Source organism: Suncus etruscus, chromosome 20 (assembly GCF_024139225.1).
Source record: "Suncus etruscus isolate mSunEtr1 chromosome 20, mSunEtr1.pri.cur, whole genome shotgun sequence".
In the NCBI taxonomy this organism is placed as follows: Eukaryota; Metazoa; Chordata; class Mammalia; order Eulipotyphla; family Soricidae; genus Suncus; species Suncus etruscus.
The window spans coordinates 10591317-10607605 of record NC_064867.1 but is presented as its reverse complement, the minus strand read 5'-3'; the positions used below and the strand labels follow the sequence as shown (position 1 = coordinate 10607605).

Genomic DNA, 16289 nt, shown 5'->3' with positions numbered 1-16289 from the left:
ACTTCTCTTAACAACAACCTGCTTACAGGACAGGGCTTCCTGCATTGCCCTTTCATGGTGAGGTGAAACGAGAAGACACTCCATATCATGACTTCAATTTAGGATTCCAGAATCTTTAATACAGAAACATGATACCAACAACAGAGACTGTGTGAAAAGTGTGTTGGCACTACAGACAATGTCTTGGATTGGACGATAACTTGCCTGAAGCCTAGAGTTGGTCTTATGCCAGGAAACTTCAGGGGTAGGATCTCTTTGTATTTAGGCCAAGGCTATTCCTTTCCATGCCTCTCATATCTTGGTGGGCTTATGCAAACAACAATTGCCACTCTAACACCGTTTTTACTGTGCTCCTTTGACTCTAATCCTTAAAATGCACCCACTTAAAATTTGAGGTTAAATGCACCCACTTAAAATTTGAGGTTAACTTAAGCTAATATGCATGTACATGGAAATGTAAAAAATACTATGCCTCTAATGTTTAAGGAGTTACATATGTTTTATGGCTTTATATTGCCTTGTGTGCTGTTAAGAAATATTATAATGTGCTACAATCTGGGGACTTGAGGGACAAAGTAATTGTATATGGATTCTGTTTTATTTATCTTAACGTTCTTTGGCTGAAATTTCAAAGTTAAGATATCAGCAAGGGGACTTCTTCTGAGTATTATGTTATGGCTGATTGTCCTTCCACTGTAACTTTACCTTGTCCTCTTTCTTTGCATCTTTTGTTCTCATAATTCAAAATAAAAAATTAATAAAAAAGAAAGAAAAAAATAGAATAAAAATTAATTAAAAATTTTTTTAGCATCATGTCTTTGTGTTTAATTTATATATATTTGTGAGACAATACTTAATTGTCTTATATAGTACATAACATAAATGAATTGAAATATATTCATTACTCTTTGATATATTTTTGTTTGTAATAGTATAAAATATTTTATAAATAACTATATATTTGAAAAAATCTGTTGTGTACAAAATTAAGAGTAGAATTATTTGGTCATAGTCTCTGAAAATATTCTACTTCTTTGCTACTGAATTTTATATTCATATTGGCCTTGAAATTTAGTCTCAGTCTGGAAGTCTCTAAGTATGTGTACATACAACATACTATATTTTCATGCATATTTATATACTACACATGTATTATATAGTATATATTATTACACAGTATAGTGTATATAGCATATTATTACATAGTATATATGTATGTATTATGTATGTTATAAAATGTATGCATTATATTCTGTAAGTATATAGTCTATGTAGCATATTCATGCATAAAGATCCCTTATACAGTGCTTTAATTTTTCTAATGATAACATTTTTTTCAGATAAATATAATAAAAATTAATGAGATTGATACAACCCACACAATGGTTTCAAATGTGTCTAATTTTACAGCAATAATTTGCCTAAGTATACTAGTTAGCTAAACACAATACTATTACTATAGGTTTTCAATTGCATGTCACAGACAAGATGCCATACCTTTTTAGTGTTACTGGGGCATAACTGTCCTTCCAATACTGCCAAACTTGCCTCCCTTTCACACCATCAGCAATCCCTGACAACCAGTACAGAGTTCTCTATTACAAGATGTTTGCCATATTAAAAGTCATATACTATAAATAATTCAATCCTGTTGAACACAAAATTCTCCTCTTATGCTCTTTTACATTTCCTGTAAGCTTAAAACTAAATTTATTGATTTCTTATAGAAAATATGCTTGTATTTTAAATAAAATAGCATTGAATATAAATAGTTTGGTTCTAGAAAATGACCTTTTAATAGCATGGAATTCTTGGAACCTGAGCAATATCACAGTTGATAGGCTGTTTGCCTTGCACACAGCAGAATTGGATACAATTCTCAACATAATAAATGGTACCCTGAGCCTACCAGTTATAATTAGGGACAAAGCCCAAAATATAAATAAATAGCATAAAATTCTCTAATCTATAGATGTATCCTTACTCTATCACTCTATTTATTTTGGTTTTATCTAATTACTCTCAATGCTTTTAATGTAAATATGGATTTTTCTGCTATTATTAGATACTTGATGTTTATTCATAATTTTTATTTTCTTTTGCTAATATAATGAAACAAGTTTTTGTTAATTTATATCCTTTGTCTTGGTAAACATATTATTCATTATATACTTAGTTTAAATTAATATAATTTTGAATATCCTTATGACATTTAAAGTGATCTACACAATAGCAATGAAATTTCTTTCATCATAATGCCTTCTATTTATTTGTCTTGTCATATTGCATTTTTTTTAAAAGAGAGTTTCCAAAAGTCAGAGGTACTTTTTTTATGCCAATTTTGGAAAGATCCAGTATATTTTGAGTACTATTGTGGAATACATCCTGCTCTCTTAAATAAGGTGGATTTCTGGGAGGAGAGTGTTTCTAAGGCTTTTGCTGTTTGTTTTCTAAAAAGGTAGACCAAATTAGATTGGGAACTTCTAAAACATGAGTAGAAGCAACAATAGTTAGTATCTTTGGCATCACAGTGCAGCCAGATATCAGAACGAGCAGCTTCATGGCCAGGAGCTTGGATGAAGGGCAGAGTTTGCACAGCTAAAGATATGGGTCCATTTTGATAGTAGGAAGCATGCATATTCAGCTCCAGGATGGCATGTCCCATCCCTAGCAGGATGAACCTTGGGTTAGAGGGTAGGCAGATTTTGGAACTAAGGAATTTCTGGACAAGGGGCTTGGGCGGTGGCAGTGGTGGATCAGTTAAGGTGGAATTCCACACTGATAACAATATGAGATTCATTTTACTTTAGGCAGCTTATATTGGAGTAACCTGCATTTCCTACAGGTTAATGATGTGTATTTTTATTATTTTACTTTATGAAAGTCCTTGTACTCTTTTTTATGTTTCATTAATAAAATTACTTAAACAAAAATCAAATATTTGGGCCTGAATGATACTACAATGGCAACTTTCTCACCCAGGTTTCATTCCTGGTACTCCATTTGGTCCTAGAATTCACAATGAATAATTCCTGAGTGTTAGTTAGCTAGGAGAAAAATATAAACACAAAATGAAACAAAATTCAAATAAAGAATATTTATTATATCACCTCTAATTGCGATTTGTTTTGGTTAATAAATTTATCTTCTACTAACTTATCTTTCTGGGCTTCTCAGATATTTTCTAATATACTTTGATGTACTTTACCCAACACTTCTAATTCTCTTGAATAATTTGCAATTGTTTTAAGTTCAGTTGACTGACTATTAATTACAAATGTTCTGCTATCCTGAAGTAAATACTGATTGTCATTGTAATTGTAATTGTAATTGTCATTATTGAATACTGAATTCATTAAGTGATTTATAAATGCTTCATTGAATATAATATATACTGGGTTGCAATTTTATCTTAAAACACCGCGATCATATATTTTGAATAGTTTTATACAAAATTAACATGATTTATTAAGTATGAAAATTAACCAGAAAAATCTACTGAGACTGAAAAAGTGTTGGGCTATGAATTCAATTTTTTTAATATATAAATGATGTAAACTTTCTCTTTTATTTGAACCAGTTAGTAACTATGACATTCAACAAATTTACTTTATTTAAGCTGTCAAATTTATTTACATAATTGTACATGATACTCATTTATTATTTTTCTACTTGCTTCCCAATCTTCATGGAATACAATATGTTTTTTTAATCTTACTACTACACTATAATTATGCATCTTTAGTTGTCTTCATTCTACAATCTGGTGTTAGATTAGTCCACAGGTTTTTACATTTGCCCACCTGTATCTTATCTTTATCTTTATCCCATATGGGATGCTGTGAACTGAACCATCATCTGTCCTTGGTCTGCTGGCAAATGTCCAACCACTTTACTATCTTTTGGGCCCCAATATCTTTAAGTAATAATTTATACAATAGCAAAGCCCACTTCTTTATGCATTAAGTACTATTTCAAAAGAGGTGGATGCAATAATATAGTGTATAAAATGAAAAAAAAACTGGAATCCAATTGCCATTAAGCATACTAATCTCCATTTTATTTTCAAATGCTTTTAATCCTACTATGTAAAATAGAGGGTGTTTTCTATATCAACATCCTCTGCTCTTTAGGTATATTTTATTGTTCACAACTGTCTACTTTGCTAATTCTATTTTAATATCTGAAAAACTCTTTATAAATTGCTACTTTAAGAGCAAATGCCAGCATTAGATAGCATGCTTATATTTTATACAATATTATGAAAAGTTTATCTGATTATTTTTCTAGAATGCATTTCATTTCCCAGTATTTCATTGGGAGAAATAGAAAGGATTTATAAAGCATTTAACAGTTAATACCAGCTTTCCCATCCGAGAAAGAGTGAGTGAGAGAGAGAGAGAGAGAGAGTGAGAGAGAGAGAGAGAGAACAGAGACAGAGACAGACAGAGAGAGAGACAGAGAGAGACAGAGAGAGATAACACTTATTACTGATATTTTTTTTTTTTCAGTTTTCTCTGTACATTTTCTCTCAAATACTGACATGTGTATTTAGAGTTACCTTCTGGCCAATGATTTCTATTTATCCAAACCAAGCATGTGGAAATATACCAATTTTCCATTATAAATATAAGGTACTAGAATTACACAGATCCAGGAAATATTCCCACTAGATCCCAGAATCTGACTGCCTAACACTGTAAATATAATCCTATTGTTTTCAATATTCTCAAGCTTTCTTAGTTAAGGAAAATTTAGCATCCCTTGGTTTATTATTGGTTTACCAATAGCATACTCTTGGTTTCTTTCTCTGTGACACTTCTCTTTCTGAATGTATTCTTATGACTTCCTGTACCTTTCTCATGTCTCTTCCAGTGGCTTAATTGACTTTCTGGATTTCATACTATATGGACAATCTTCCTAGCTAAAATTTGATAAACAACTTTAACATTTTGATAGCCAGAACTATAAATATATATATTTAAAATATAAACTGTAATGGAAACCCCAAATGAAGCCTGATAAGTTATTTTAGGAAATTCCAAAAGTTGGAAAATATAATTTGAAATGTGGAAACTTTCTTGTTATTCATTTTGTGCCACAGATGAATAAAATAAAAGCTTTAAAAAGTCTGATGTGTTTTGCTTTAGTGGAGGAAGGAAAGTAAATTCACAACTAAAAAACCATAGTTTTCTTTTTATTTCCTCAGAAATAATCAATGATTCCACAGTAAAAGACAGTTTGTCCTAATATAACCAGGCAAAAATACAATTCCTCTCCAATTTCAGCATTTTTTTTCTCTCCTGCTGTAACAAACTTGGTGATGCAGTGTCTAGACTTCTTGGAGCAAATTGAGGAGCATGGAATTTGTTTGAGTTTGAAAATGGCTATTCAGATCCACAAAGTTACTTGGAAAAATCCAGTGCTTTTTTTAATATGTGAAAATAATTAAATTATCCATCAATTGATTTGAAAACTTTTACTTGCTTTCAACATGAAAATTCTATACAGATTATTCCACATTATATAGATAGATAGATGATAGATAGATAGATAGATAGATAGATAGATAGATAGATAGATAGATAGATAGATAGATAGATAGATAGATCGATCCTCATTATGAAATGACTTTCATAAACTGTTGTGTTACTCCAAAAATGACTTTTATTCCTAAATATTATGGCAAATGTTTTCTAAATTTTGAGAAGTACTAGCAAAAATTAGCTTAAATGATATATATCATTTTATTATTGTTTAATAAGTAATCTATTGGACTTTATCAGAATGTTCTCTTGGTCATTTCTTAGCTGGATAAAACAAAAGCATTGTCTACAGCCCCTGAATTTAAACAGTGTGTAGCTTGAATTATTAAATTTGACTGTGGTTTATCTGTGATCTAAAGGAAATAAAACAGTTTATTTACATAGCAAGTTCAGGGCCATTTGTCACCAATTAAAGTTGATAATCTTCATTGCTATGAACTATTCCTTGTAAGTACTTGTTCCTAATTTTACAGTGCTGGCACTACTTGAGGCTTTACCCTAGGGGGAGAAATATCTATCACAATAAAGATTTATTGTAAAAGATATCCATAGATAAAATCTAAACAGGGCATAAAATTCTATAGTCTAGTCTTCATACATAAGTCTATTATGTATATATAAATATATTTATAATTTATAATATATATTATATTTATATATAATTATATATAATTATATTTAATTAAGCAACCTCAGGTTCTATTAGGTTTTCTTTGTACTCCAAAAAGCAAACGGGATTTTTTTTTTAAACACACACAGAGAACAGATTGTACTTAGTAGACCTCATGCACTCTTATATCCTATAAATTTCTATTCGTTATGTTCATCAGGACTACATATTTTTAATTATAAAATTAGTTTAACTTATGGGGTTACTTTCTTAGCATAAAAATAGATATTCTGAGTGTTGGGGATGGCTTCTGTCCTACAGCCATCAGTGAGATTTCAATGAATCCTCTTCAGGGAGAGTGGGTTGCACGGGCAGCGAAATATGAAATATGAAATAACGAAAACACACACAAAGTATGTGGGGTCCACACATCTTCTGGCAGGAGTGAGACAAGTTTAATCTTTAAGCAGGGGGCTTTATAAGATATAGGTATAAAGAAGAATGTTTACAATCACAAAGCAAAGTTTAACAGTAAAAGATTCTTGAGCTATAGGTGTGAGCTATACAGATTCTGAGTTACAAAAGAGAAGGCAGCTCTTTGCAAGCTTATTTCAAATGCAAAATCAGGGATTATTAGGAGGAAGTAGAAAATATCTAGTAACAGGGTCTTCGCTGAGTTGGGCTCTATTGTTTTAGAGGTGAAATAATGGAAGGAGTCAAATCCCCTGAAGTGTGGTTCCCTTTTTCTAAGAGTCAATAGCCCAGGATTTGCATTTGGCTACGCCCCTGATTACCAGAGACTGCAGCTGCAAGGACGTATTTGAAAAAGAGAAAAAAAATATTGTCTTTACCTTTAGGTCCTAAATATTATCCAGAAAAGGGTTCTCTTAGTAATCTTTGGTGCTGGAATTTCTGAGTCAAATTATTTGATAGAGTTCATAATTTTGCCTGAGATTTTACAAAGGAGAGATAGCCAAATAATGACAGAAAATGTAATACCAAGCATAGATTTATGTCTTTGGGAATTCCTCAACTATTCACGCAGGGAGAAAAAGCATCCACAGTGGGCCTTTTGAGGAACCCCGTGGGGGTTATTTCAGTATCCACATCAGGAAAATCTGGGGATACATCTGGTGTGTCTCCTGAGTTCCCCTAAGTTTATGCATGCTGTGGCATTAAGAAAAATATTCTTAAATATTTTTAAGATCATAGAAGGGATTAGAGAGATAATTTAGTGTTTAAGGTATTTCTCTGCGTGTAGTTATAATTTGATCATAAGTACCATATGGTCATCTGAATATTATTAGGTATAGCTCTGAAGATTCTTACCTTCAAACCAATTACTGTCATTGTATGTGACCTCAGAAGCCCTGTAGAACTACTGGGGTATATCATTTAATTCTTCCAGAGCAGGGCTGAAGCAGTACTACATCTTTACATCCTAACATTGAATGACCATTTTGGATTGGTTTAGAAAATAATTCTGATTATTAAAGTCTACTCATTTAAAAAAAAGTCCCTTTCTATGTTTTATAGGAATTATAGAAGTAAGCCTCTGAGGACTGAATTTACTTAATTTGAATAATTAATGATTAAGTTGATGAAAATTGTGTTAAATCATGTGCCTAAAAACTGGTGTTCATTCCAATATATTTAATTTATCCCCATATCTTTCAATCTATGAAGTAAGTTGGGAACCACTTCTGTTCTGAAGAGAAGACAATCTTCAATTCTAACATAGGCATTTCAGGGCCAGAGATATAGCATGGAGGTTGTGCATTTGCCTTGCATGCGGAAGGACAGTGGTTTGAATCCCGGGATCCCATATCATCCCCGGACCCTGCCAGGCGCAATCTGAGCATAGAGCCAGGAGTAACCCCTAAGCGGTGCCGGGTGTGACCCAAAAACAAAACAAAACAAAACAAAAAAAATAACAGAGGCAGTTCAATTTGGGATCTATTCACAATTTCATTGAATGCTTTAGGTGTTTCTTGTGAAGATGTAGTAATTCAGTTTTATTGAACAACATATAGGTGAGGTTTTGAACTATTTGGAATTATTTGAAGAAGCATGCTTGAGAAAATAAAATACATTTCATTAACTACCTCATTTGTCAAAGAAAATCTGAAATGAGTTATATGCTCATATGAACTAGTGAACTCTGGATGCCTCTAGGCCCTAAATTGAATTTGCAAACATATCTCTCTAGACTAGATACAGTGTAAAAGAGCTGAATCAAAGTAATGTTCTTTAGATAGGGAATCATAGTCATAGTATTAATTTCATACACAGAATATGCACAGTCACTTATTAAGCTAACTTGCATAGTTCAAAATTATTATCTCTAAAATAGAAATTATCCATATTGGTGAGTGATTTTCAAATCATAAATCTTAGAGAACTATAGGGAGCTCATACATGAATCTATAATAATATCAACTATGTACTTGGATAGGGATAAATGTTGTTGTGATTAATATTTTCTACAATACTAGAAATCTTGATTCAATATGACAAATATTTTTATTGTGTGATCCTTAGAAGTAGTTCTAACAAAATTAAATGTACCACTCACACACCCAGAACATAAGAAGTGCTGGTTTACTCACTTTTATGTAGACTTCAATAAAACACAATTTTTATAGTGTTTCTTTTATGTCATTATCAAATAAAAAGATATTTTCATAAAGCTCAACTGCTTTAAAACTTTTAATATTTCAACTGAAGTAATTTTTTATATATCTTTAATTAAGCACCATGATTACAAACATGTTTAAAGTTGGGTTTCAGTTCTATAAAAGAACTCTGCCCTCCCCACCACCAATGCCACCCATCTCTCTCCTCCACCTTTTCCCTGCTGTATTCGGGACAGGCATTCTATTTATCTCACTCACTACCATTGTCATGATAGTTGTTAGTGAAGTACCATTGTCAAAACAACATCTACACAGTAGGGCATTCTTATGGCTATTTAAAACCTATGTATTCCACCTAACGCACATCAACTATCTCAAAAGTCCAGGAGAATATTATTCTCATTGATAATGACTTCAAAATGATCAATGACTAAGTGACATGTAAGGTTTGTAATTGTAATGAAAAACTTCTTTCTTGTATCCCATTAGTCATTATTAAAGAATTATTTGAGGCTCATGCCTTGCATGACATGCTATATGATGCAGGGTTGAGTATGTCTTTAACCCTGATGATAATATGGACAATATTAATAGAAGATAAAAAAGAATTATTTCAGAAAATATGGAACAGGCACAAAATATAAGGACTTATTAGTTCTATAAAATTAACTCAGTATTATCACTAAAACTGAAGCAATTGCTCTTGGCCAAAATTAAAATTATAGAGCTCTAGTGGTTAATGGTTATTTGTAATAATGCATAGATTACAAAAAAGTTGATTTATTTGATTTAGTGTTGTTTATTAAACTTGTGTATATTTTAACAAATAGCAGTAATATATTAGTGTATAAAAGAGATGCATTTATTGTGACCCTGTTTTATTGCTATAGTATGCCATGAAATTTAACAATTGATGAGCTAATCTCCATTTAGGTATTTCCCTTTTATTCATATGTTTTCTTTTTCAAAATTTCTGATGTTTTGATAATAAAGGTATCAAGATATACCAAACAGAATAATTTAGTTTTTTTATTTTTACATAGACTATATATTTGAACACAGTATTTCAAATAAAGGAAGATAAATGGCAAGGGAGGTGGCCCAAAAGCTGCTTTACATATGGTAGCATTAATTTCTATTCCAAAGAATGCAGGATCTCTTGAGCACTACCAAATATGTCTCCTGTCCTCAGAAAGAATCAGAACTTTATGATTTTTTATAAAATTATTCTTCTAACCTTTATGATTTGAGAATCCTATCTTCATCAACAGAGTTTGGTCCTGAAGTTTTGTGATAATGAACAAACAAAAACTCAGACATGTAGTTGAATCCATAGAAAAATTTAATTCTCTGAGAGTAGACCTTTAATTCGAGAAAAGGAAATATGTATTATAAATTAGAAATATTGGACATATCTTAGATGTATGTAGCTGAGTATGTAATTTTTGGGGGGCTTCCTTCTAGAGTATCTAAAATATTTTGGTTCCAATAACTATTTTGTTGAATAATGCAACTTAGATAAAAATTATTTGGCTGCTTCATCCTTCATCCAAATAAAAGAAATTTGGAAATTAAATAAATTGTAAAGAAAATAACTGCAGTATAAAATTGGGTCTGGAAAGGGGGCAATAAGAACTATATAAACTCTAATATAAAACAATAATATGAAAATGACCAAGTAACATGATATTTACTTATTCAGAGTATTATTGCAATAAGCATTTCATTCATATTCCTCTCTTTTATTTGTATTAAGTTGTAAAGAAAATTATTGCTAACAATATGATGATTCATTCATGAAACAATGTGAGCCTGCTGTGTGAGAAATATTAGCATTAAATCGGAAGAAAAACAAAACAAAATAACCAGACCTCATCTCTGCCTTCACAGTTTAAATGTTAGTTGTGAAAGTGAAATGTTTGAGATCAAATGGAGATGAGAGAAAAATATAACGTGAGGGAATGGGAGTGAATTGACATATTCTTGGTAGTGAAACAGCAAAGTTTTTTGTTGCTGATAAGAATTGCTTTAAAGTTTATCTGGCCACGCCCTCACATTCAAGTTAGTCTCATATGATATATACTTTTCTCAACAGCCCTAGTCACCTGAACTTTTCTTTGATTTTCTCTAGTATATGACTGCTGCCGCTCCTATGCAAGGGACCTACATTCCCCAGTACACGCCTGTGCCTCCAACAGCTGTTTCTATTGAAGTAAGTCTGTCTGCCTTATAGAAAGAGCTTTGAGGAGATACACTGTGGTTACATAAAGAAAGGGCCCAGGAGTCCTTATGTGCTATTTTTTTTATACTTACATATAATAAAAAAATGGAAAACTCAGCAAATAACAATAGGTACCTTTTTTTGGACATGCCAGTGGTTTGCTTAAATGGTATGAAGAGAATGTCATTTAATATGTTAAGAGATTATCAGAGACCAAGTATTTATAGCACTATATCACAAATATTTATAAATAGAGAAGAATCAAAAGATTGCAACTAGAGGCAGGAAGATATCTAAAGGAGATAGAGCACATGTTTTACAGACTGGAGGACTAGTTTTCATATATGACACCTCATGGTCCACTGAACACCACCAGGAACAACCATTTTGCCTTTTGCCAGGAATAGCCCCTGAGAAAGTCTAGTGTCATCTGAAACAGAGCAACAGAAAGCCACTTTGCAGGAATATAAATAAGTTTATTGTCTAGAGCTTTTTTGCTCAATGTGGTCCCTAGGCCAGCCATAATAGCAGCATTGCCTGTGAAAAAAAAAAAGGAAACTGTTAGAAAAAGGAAATATTTAGACACAATACAAACAGAACCTGAATTTTAAAAAAAAGTGTTCTTAGAAATCTATGTGAATATTAAACTTTGAGAAACGTTGAACTAGATTCTTTATTCTCACTCAACCTTTTTGACACATTGAAATTATTTCCAGAGCTAAAAAAAAGTAATGCCTGTGTTCTATTTCTAAATGTTTTTTACTTAGTCTGAACTATGGATTGAAGTGAGTTTTATATTTGTTTGTTTTTAAGATGTAGGTGATTCTTTGTTGTACTAGATTAAGAAAAGCTCTTCTGCAGATGAATTGGACAGATTTATGGAATAACATCCAAAAAATAAGGCTGAGGATGATAAAGTCACTTTTTATTTATGAAAGCTTTTCTTCCCTCTCTATTTCCATTGGGCATTCCTTCATGCACCATTTTACTGAACAGAGTAAGCAAAATATAGTAGAGGAGAGTGGATAAAAGAGTGATGTGGATAGAAACAAAACTTTAAAACATGCATATTTTTCTCTGGTTCTAGACATTATTGTTCCCTGACATTCTTCCTCTTTTCTGGATTGCATTTCCCATGAGATCACAGAAAATTCCATCAGAGCAACTTAGTGTCCTCTGGAGTTCATGTTCTTGCTATACCATGAGCACCAGCAAATTACATATTTTCTCACTGCATATAAAAACCAATAGAAAACTCTTACAAGCTTCAGAGCTACTGAGTTTGAAAGAGGTCTTTCAAAGCTAGATTAAATCTTTTAGGCTATTTATTTTCTTTACCTCTGTTTTGTTATGTGATACATTTTATGTCAAGTTTGAAAAATTTAAGAAAGTATTATTATGTCGTTTTTAAAAATTAAGGAGTTCCATTTATTAAATATTTTTATGTGTCCAGACCTTTGGCCTCAAAGAATGTGTAAGTATCAAACAGGATTTAATTGCTTTTTTTGAAATTTATGAATATGCAATTAAAATGACTGTTCTTTGATCTATTTATCTATCAAAAAGAAAAGTATGAATCTGGAAATTATGTACTTAAATTATTGGCATTTTAAGCATTCAGGTGTGTAAGTGCTACATATTTGTACTTCTCTTTGTCTACACTAAGATATATGCTCATCTACAGAATGGAAACATTTTAATGATGTAAGATGAGACACAACTGACTATGGTTTATTAGAGGCAATCTAATTGTCATTATTTATGATATTTTAAAACAAGTCTTTCTCTAAAAATAAAAGAATGCAGTGATAGACTGCCTTGAAGTTTTACTTATGAGAAAATGTATTGATTTATGTTTTGTATGTAAATAAATAAAATTTATAATTCATTAGTATTATGCAATAAATGCTGGTGGTGTTTCAGAAAAATTCATAGTAGCAAATATTATATTGGTGGGGATTTGATTAATACAGAGAATATTATATTCTAAGAATAATTTAATTGATCTTTACTTAGAATGAATGCCATACCCAGAATATTTGAGAAAGGACATTACACTGCAAGCATCCAAGTATTTTCTGTGGGGATTCGGGCTGTATCCAATGGTCTCAGGGGTTTCTCCTGGCTTGTGCTTAAGGGTCATTCCTGGTGATGCTGGGGGATAATATGGGATGCAGAGGATGGACCCCAGGTTGGACACATGCAAGGCAAAATGCTCTAACTACTGTGCTATCATTCTGGCCCATAAAAGGATATTTTTAAGTAGATTCTCCCTTGTGGCCTATAGATCAAGTATGAACAAATAGATTCACCAATGCCCCTCCGAGGACAAGCATATTGCCTTTAGTGCTCGCCTCAAGAAATCTCTTCCTGTTGACATCTGTAAAACACACACACACACACACACACACACACACACACACACATGCACACACACAAAATAGTGTAAGAAACAGGGATGGTGGAGGAGGGAAATGGGGGAAATTGGTGGCAGGAATGTTGCACTGCTGAAGAGTGGGGTGTACATTTCATGACTAAAACCCAACTATGAACATGTTTGTAACTATGGTCTTAAATAAATTATATTTAAAAAAAGTTAGCGCGTTTAGGGACTGGAGAAATACTGCAGAAGTGAACATGATTGCTTTGAATGCAGCCAACTACAGTTCAGTCTCCAAGACCAAACATGGTTCCTAGAGCACCTTTAATGACAAAAAGCCCTTGACCCCAAATGAAAATGTGTACCCTAAATTTCTGAATGAATTTTAGTTCATGCTATGGAAAAATGACCCAAAATAATACAATCAAATTGATGAACTAAAGTCTGTTTAATCATATCATATAAAAAGTTTCTAATCAATGATATGGATTTTTATTACATTACATTATTTTATACAATCAAAAACCATGACATTATGTACTACTGCAAAAAATGTTTGAAATTTCATGTTTTTATTAGAATCCTTGAATGTTTTTATTTTTTAATAATTTTTATTTTGATCAAAGTGGATTACAAATCATTCACAGTAGTATTTCAGGTACATAGTAACATTACATCAGGGGCATTCCCATCACCAATGTTGTCCTCCCTCCACCCCTGTTCCCAGCTGCATCCTATATCGCCCCTCCTTTGCCCTTGGGCTGCTAATATAAGTGGGTCCTTCTGTATTACCTGTTGTAGATTGGGTATTGATTCTGTTGTAGTTGGCTTTGGATTTGGTGTCCAAGTCTGATCATTTTTTATTTCTACTCAATGTTTATATGACTCTTTGGTCTTGTTGCCCTTCATTATTTCCCCCTCAATTTGTGAGGCAGAACAAGATCATGGAATTTTTATTTGTAAGTTATTATCTAGTGTATATATTCAGCCCTGTTTAAAAGTGCTAAATATAAGCAACATGATTTTTATTTGACTATTCCAAGTTCCTGTGATAAAAAATATTCCAGATGATACATTGAGAATAATTCCTTATTCCTTATCCAGATATTGTTGTGGTTTTCCTCAAAGTACCTTTTATATTTCATGTAACCAAGAGCAATTTACTCAAGTCAAAAGAAGCGATATTCTCTATGATTCAATTGGAAGTAGAATCCTCGCTGAAGCCAATAGGACTTTTGTATTCTATTTACTGTTTTAGGGTGTTGTTGCTGATACCTCTCCCCAGACAGTGGCACCTTCATCACAGGACACCAGTGGTCAGCAGCAACAGATAACAGTGGACACATCCAACGAACATGCGCCTGCATATTCTTACCAACAATCTAAGTAAGTTAAGCCTGCATTAATCATTTACCTTGGGATTATTCATATCAACATCCCTTTCTCATATTCTGTTAGCTTTTTTATACTCTAGAACATTCAATAGTTAACAGAAATTATTCAACTGATGGTTAATAATTTGTACTCACTTCAAGTAGATGGCACTTCAAGACTTGCTTAAGCTTTTGGGGAAAAAAAAAACATCTGTTTGTTTTGTGGTGCTGGATTTGGTTGAGCAATGGAAGCAGTGAAGGATCTCTTTGAGGTCGTTCAGTTGGCTTATTCTCAGTGAAAATTCAGAATTCAGAGACCAGCAGAATGAAAGCCTCAATTTTCTTTGATTCACTTTCTCTGTCCACAAAATGAAGCAAATCACCTGTCCAAATATGCAGATAATGTAAGGAATATTCTACCTAAATACTGGCATAAAATGAGGGAACTCACTGCCATTGTTACAAAATTAGAAAATCCACTATTCATTGTTTTGATGAAGCACCGATATTCCCACTTGAAACCTGGATAGTGAACCAATATATTTGGTGTTTGTTTTCCTAATATCAGAAGAAGGTAATAAAACTCCCATAATAGAGTTGATTCAGAAACCCAGTATAGCAGTTTATGAAAAACATCGTAAAATATAGAATCAAAGAGTATTATGTAGGAGTTAAATTGAAAAGCAAAATGCAAGTAGATTTACTTTTGAAAATCCTTAGATGACTTATAAAATGCATTTTCTCTGGTGTTGAGTGATTATAAAGACTAACATTTGAGTTTTAATTGAAATCAATTGAATTAACAAAAGCTGAATCTATTGCCAGATGCCTTGACATATAAACTATTTGACATAGTAGACAAAGTAAATAATAACTCTATTATAGAGAACTTTTATTATTATAATGCATTTATTATGTTACTTCTTTACTTAATCCTCTTTAACCTCAGTGCACATTTAGAAAACACATTTATTTTGTTATTTTTTTTAGAATTATTTCTGTCAATGGAAAGTGTATCCTAATATGGAACCTCTCATGAACATGTGGCTTAACTTCTAAAGTCAGTTTTAAAAATCCAATGTCCTCAAGTCTTGAATTAGTCCTATAAAAATAAAATATCATAGTATAGTATAAACAAAAATACATAATATTGTAATCTATTCCAAGCCCATATGACTTTCGTATCAGTCTCGGTAGATTAGTTGTGAATAAAGATTAGAAATTTGCTATGTGTACTGAGAGATAGTGCTAGGGGCTGAGTAGTATTGGGTTTGCCAGAAGTACTATTCAAGGATTATTAAGTAGGTGAAACTGATTTTGACTATTTGAAAACAGAATGAGGAAGCAAAATATACTAATACTTTTTTCTAATAGTTTAATTGTACTATATGAATGAAACATTTTTTAACTGCCCTGGTCAAGAATTGTTGAATGTCTATTTACTATGTGACTCATAATTTATAAGATGCTAGAGATCAACCAGATTCCTCACCCACTAAGAATTGACTTTCTCCCACCATCCC

At 32.0% G+C, this 16289-nt stretch overlaps 1 protein-coding gene across 3 annotated transcripts in view; it reads left to right on the top strand.

Moving 5' to 3' along the window:
- RBMS3 (RNA binding motif single stranded interacting protein 3) overlaps window positions 1–14783 on the top strand; it is an 835235-nt gene extending 820452 nt beyond the window's left edge. For all 3 annotated transcript variants that reach the window (XM_049766066.1, XM_049766067.1, XM_049766065.1), the window contains 2 exons: window positions 10924–11004; window positions 14652–14783. In XM_049766066.1, coding sequence (XP_049622023.1) covers window positions 10924–11004; window positions 14652–14783 — 213 coding nt within the window. The remainder of the gene's footprint in view (window positions 1–10923; window positions 11005–14651) is intronic.
- The last annotated feature ends 1506 nt before the right edge of the window (window positions 14784–16289 follow it).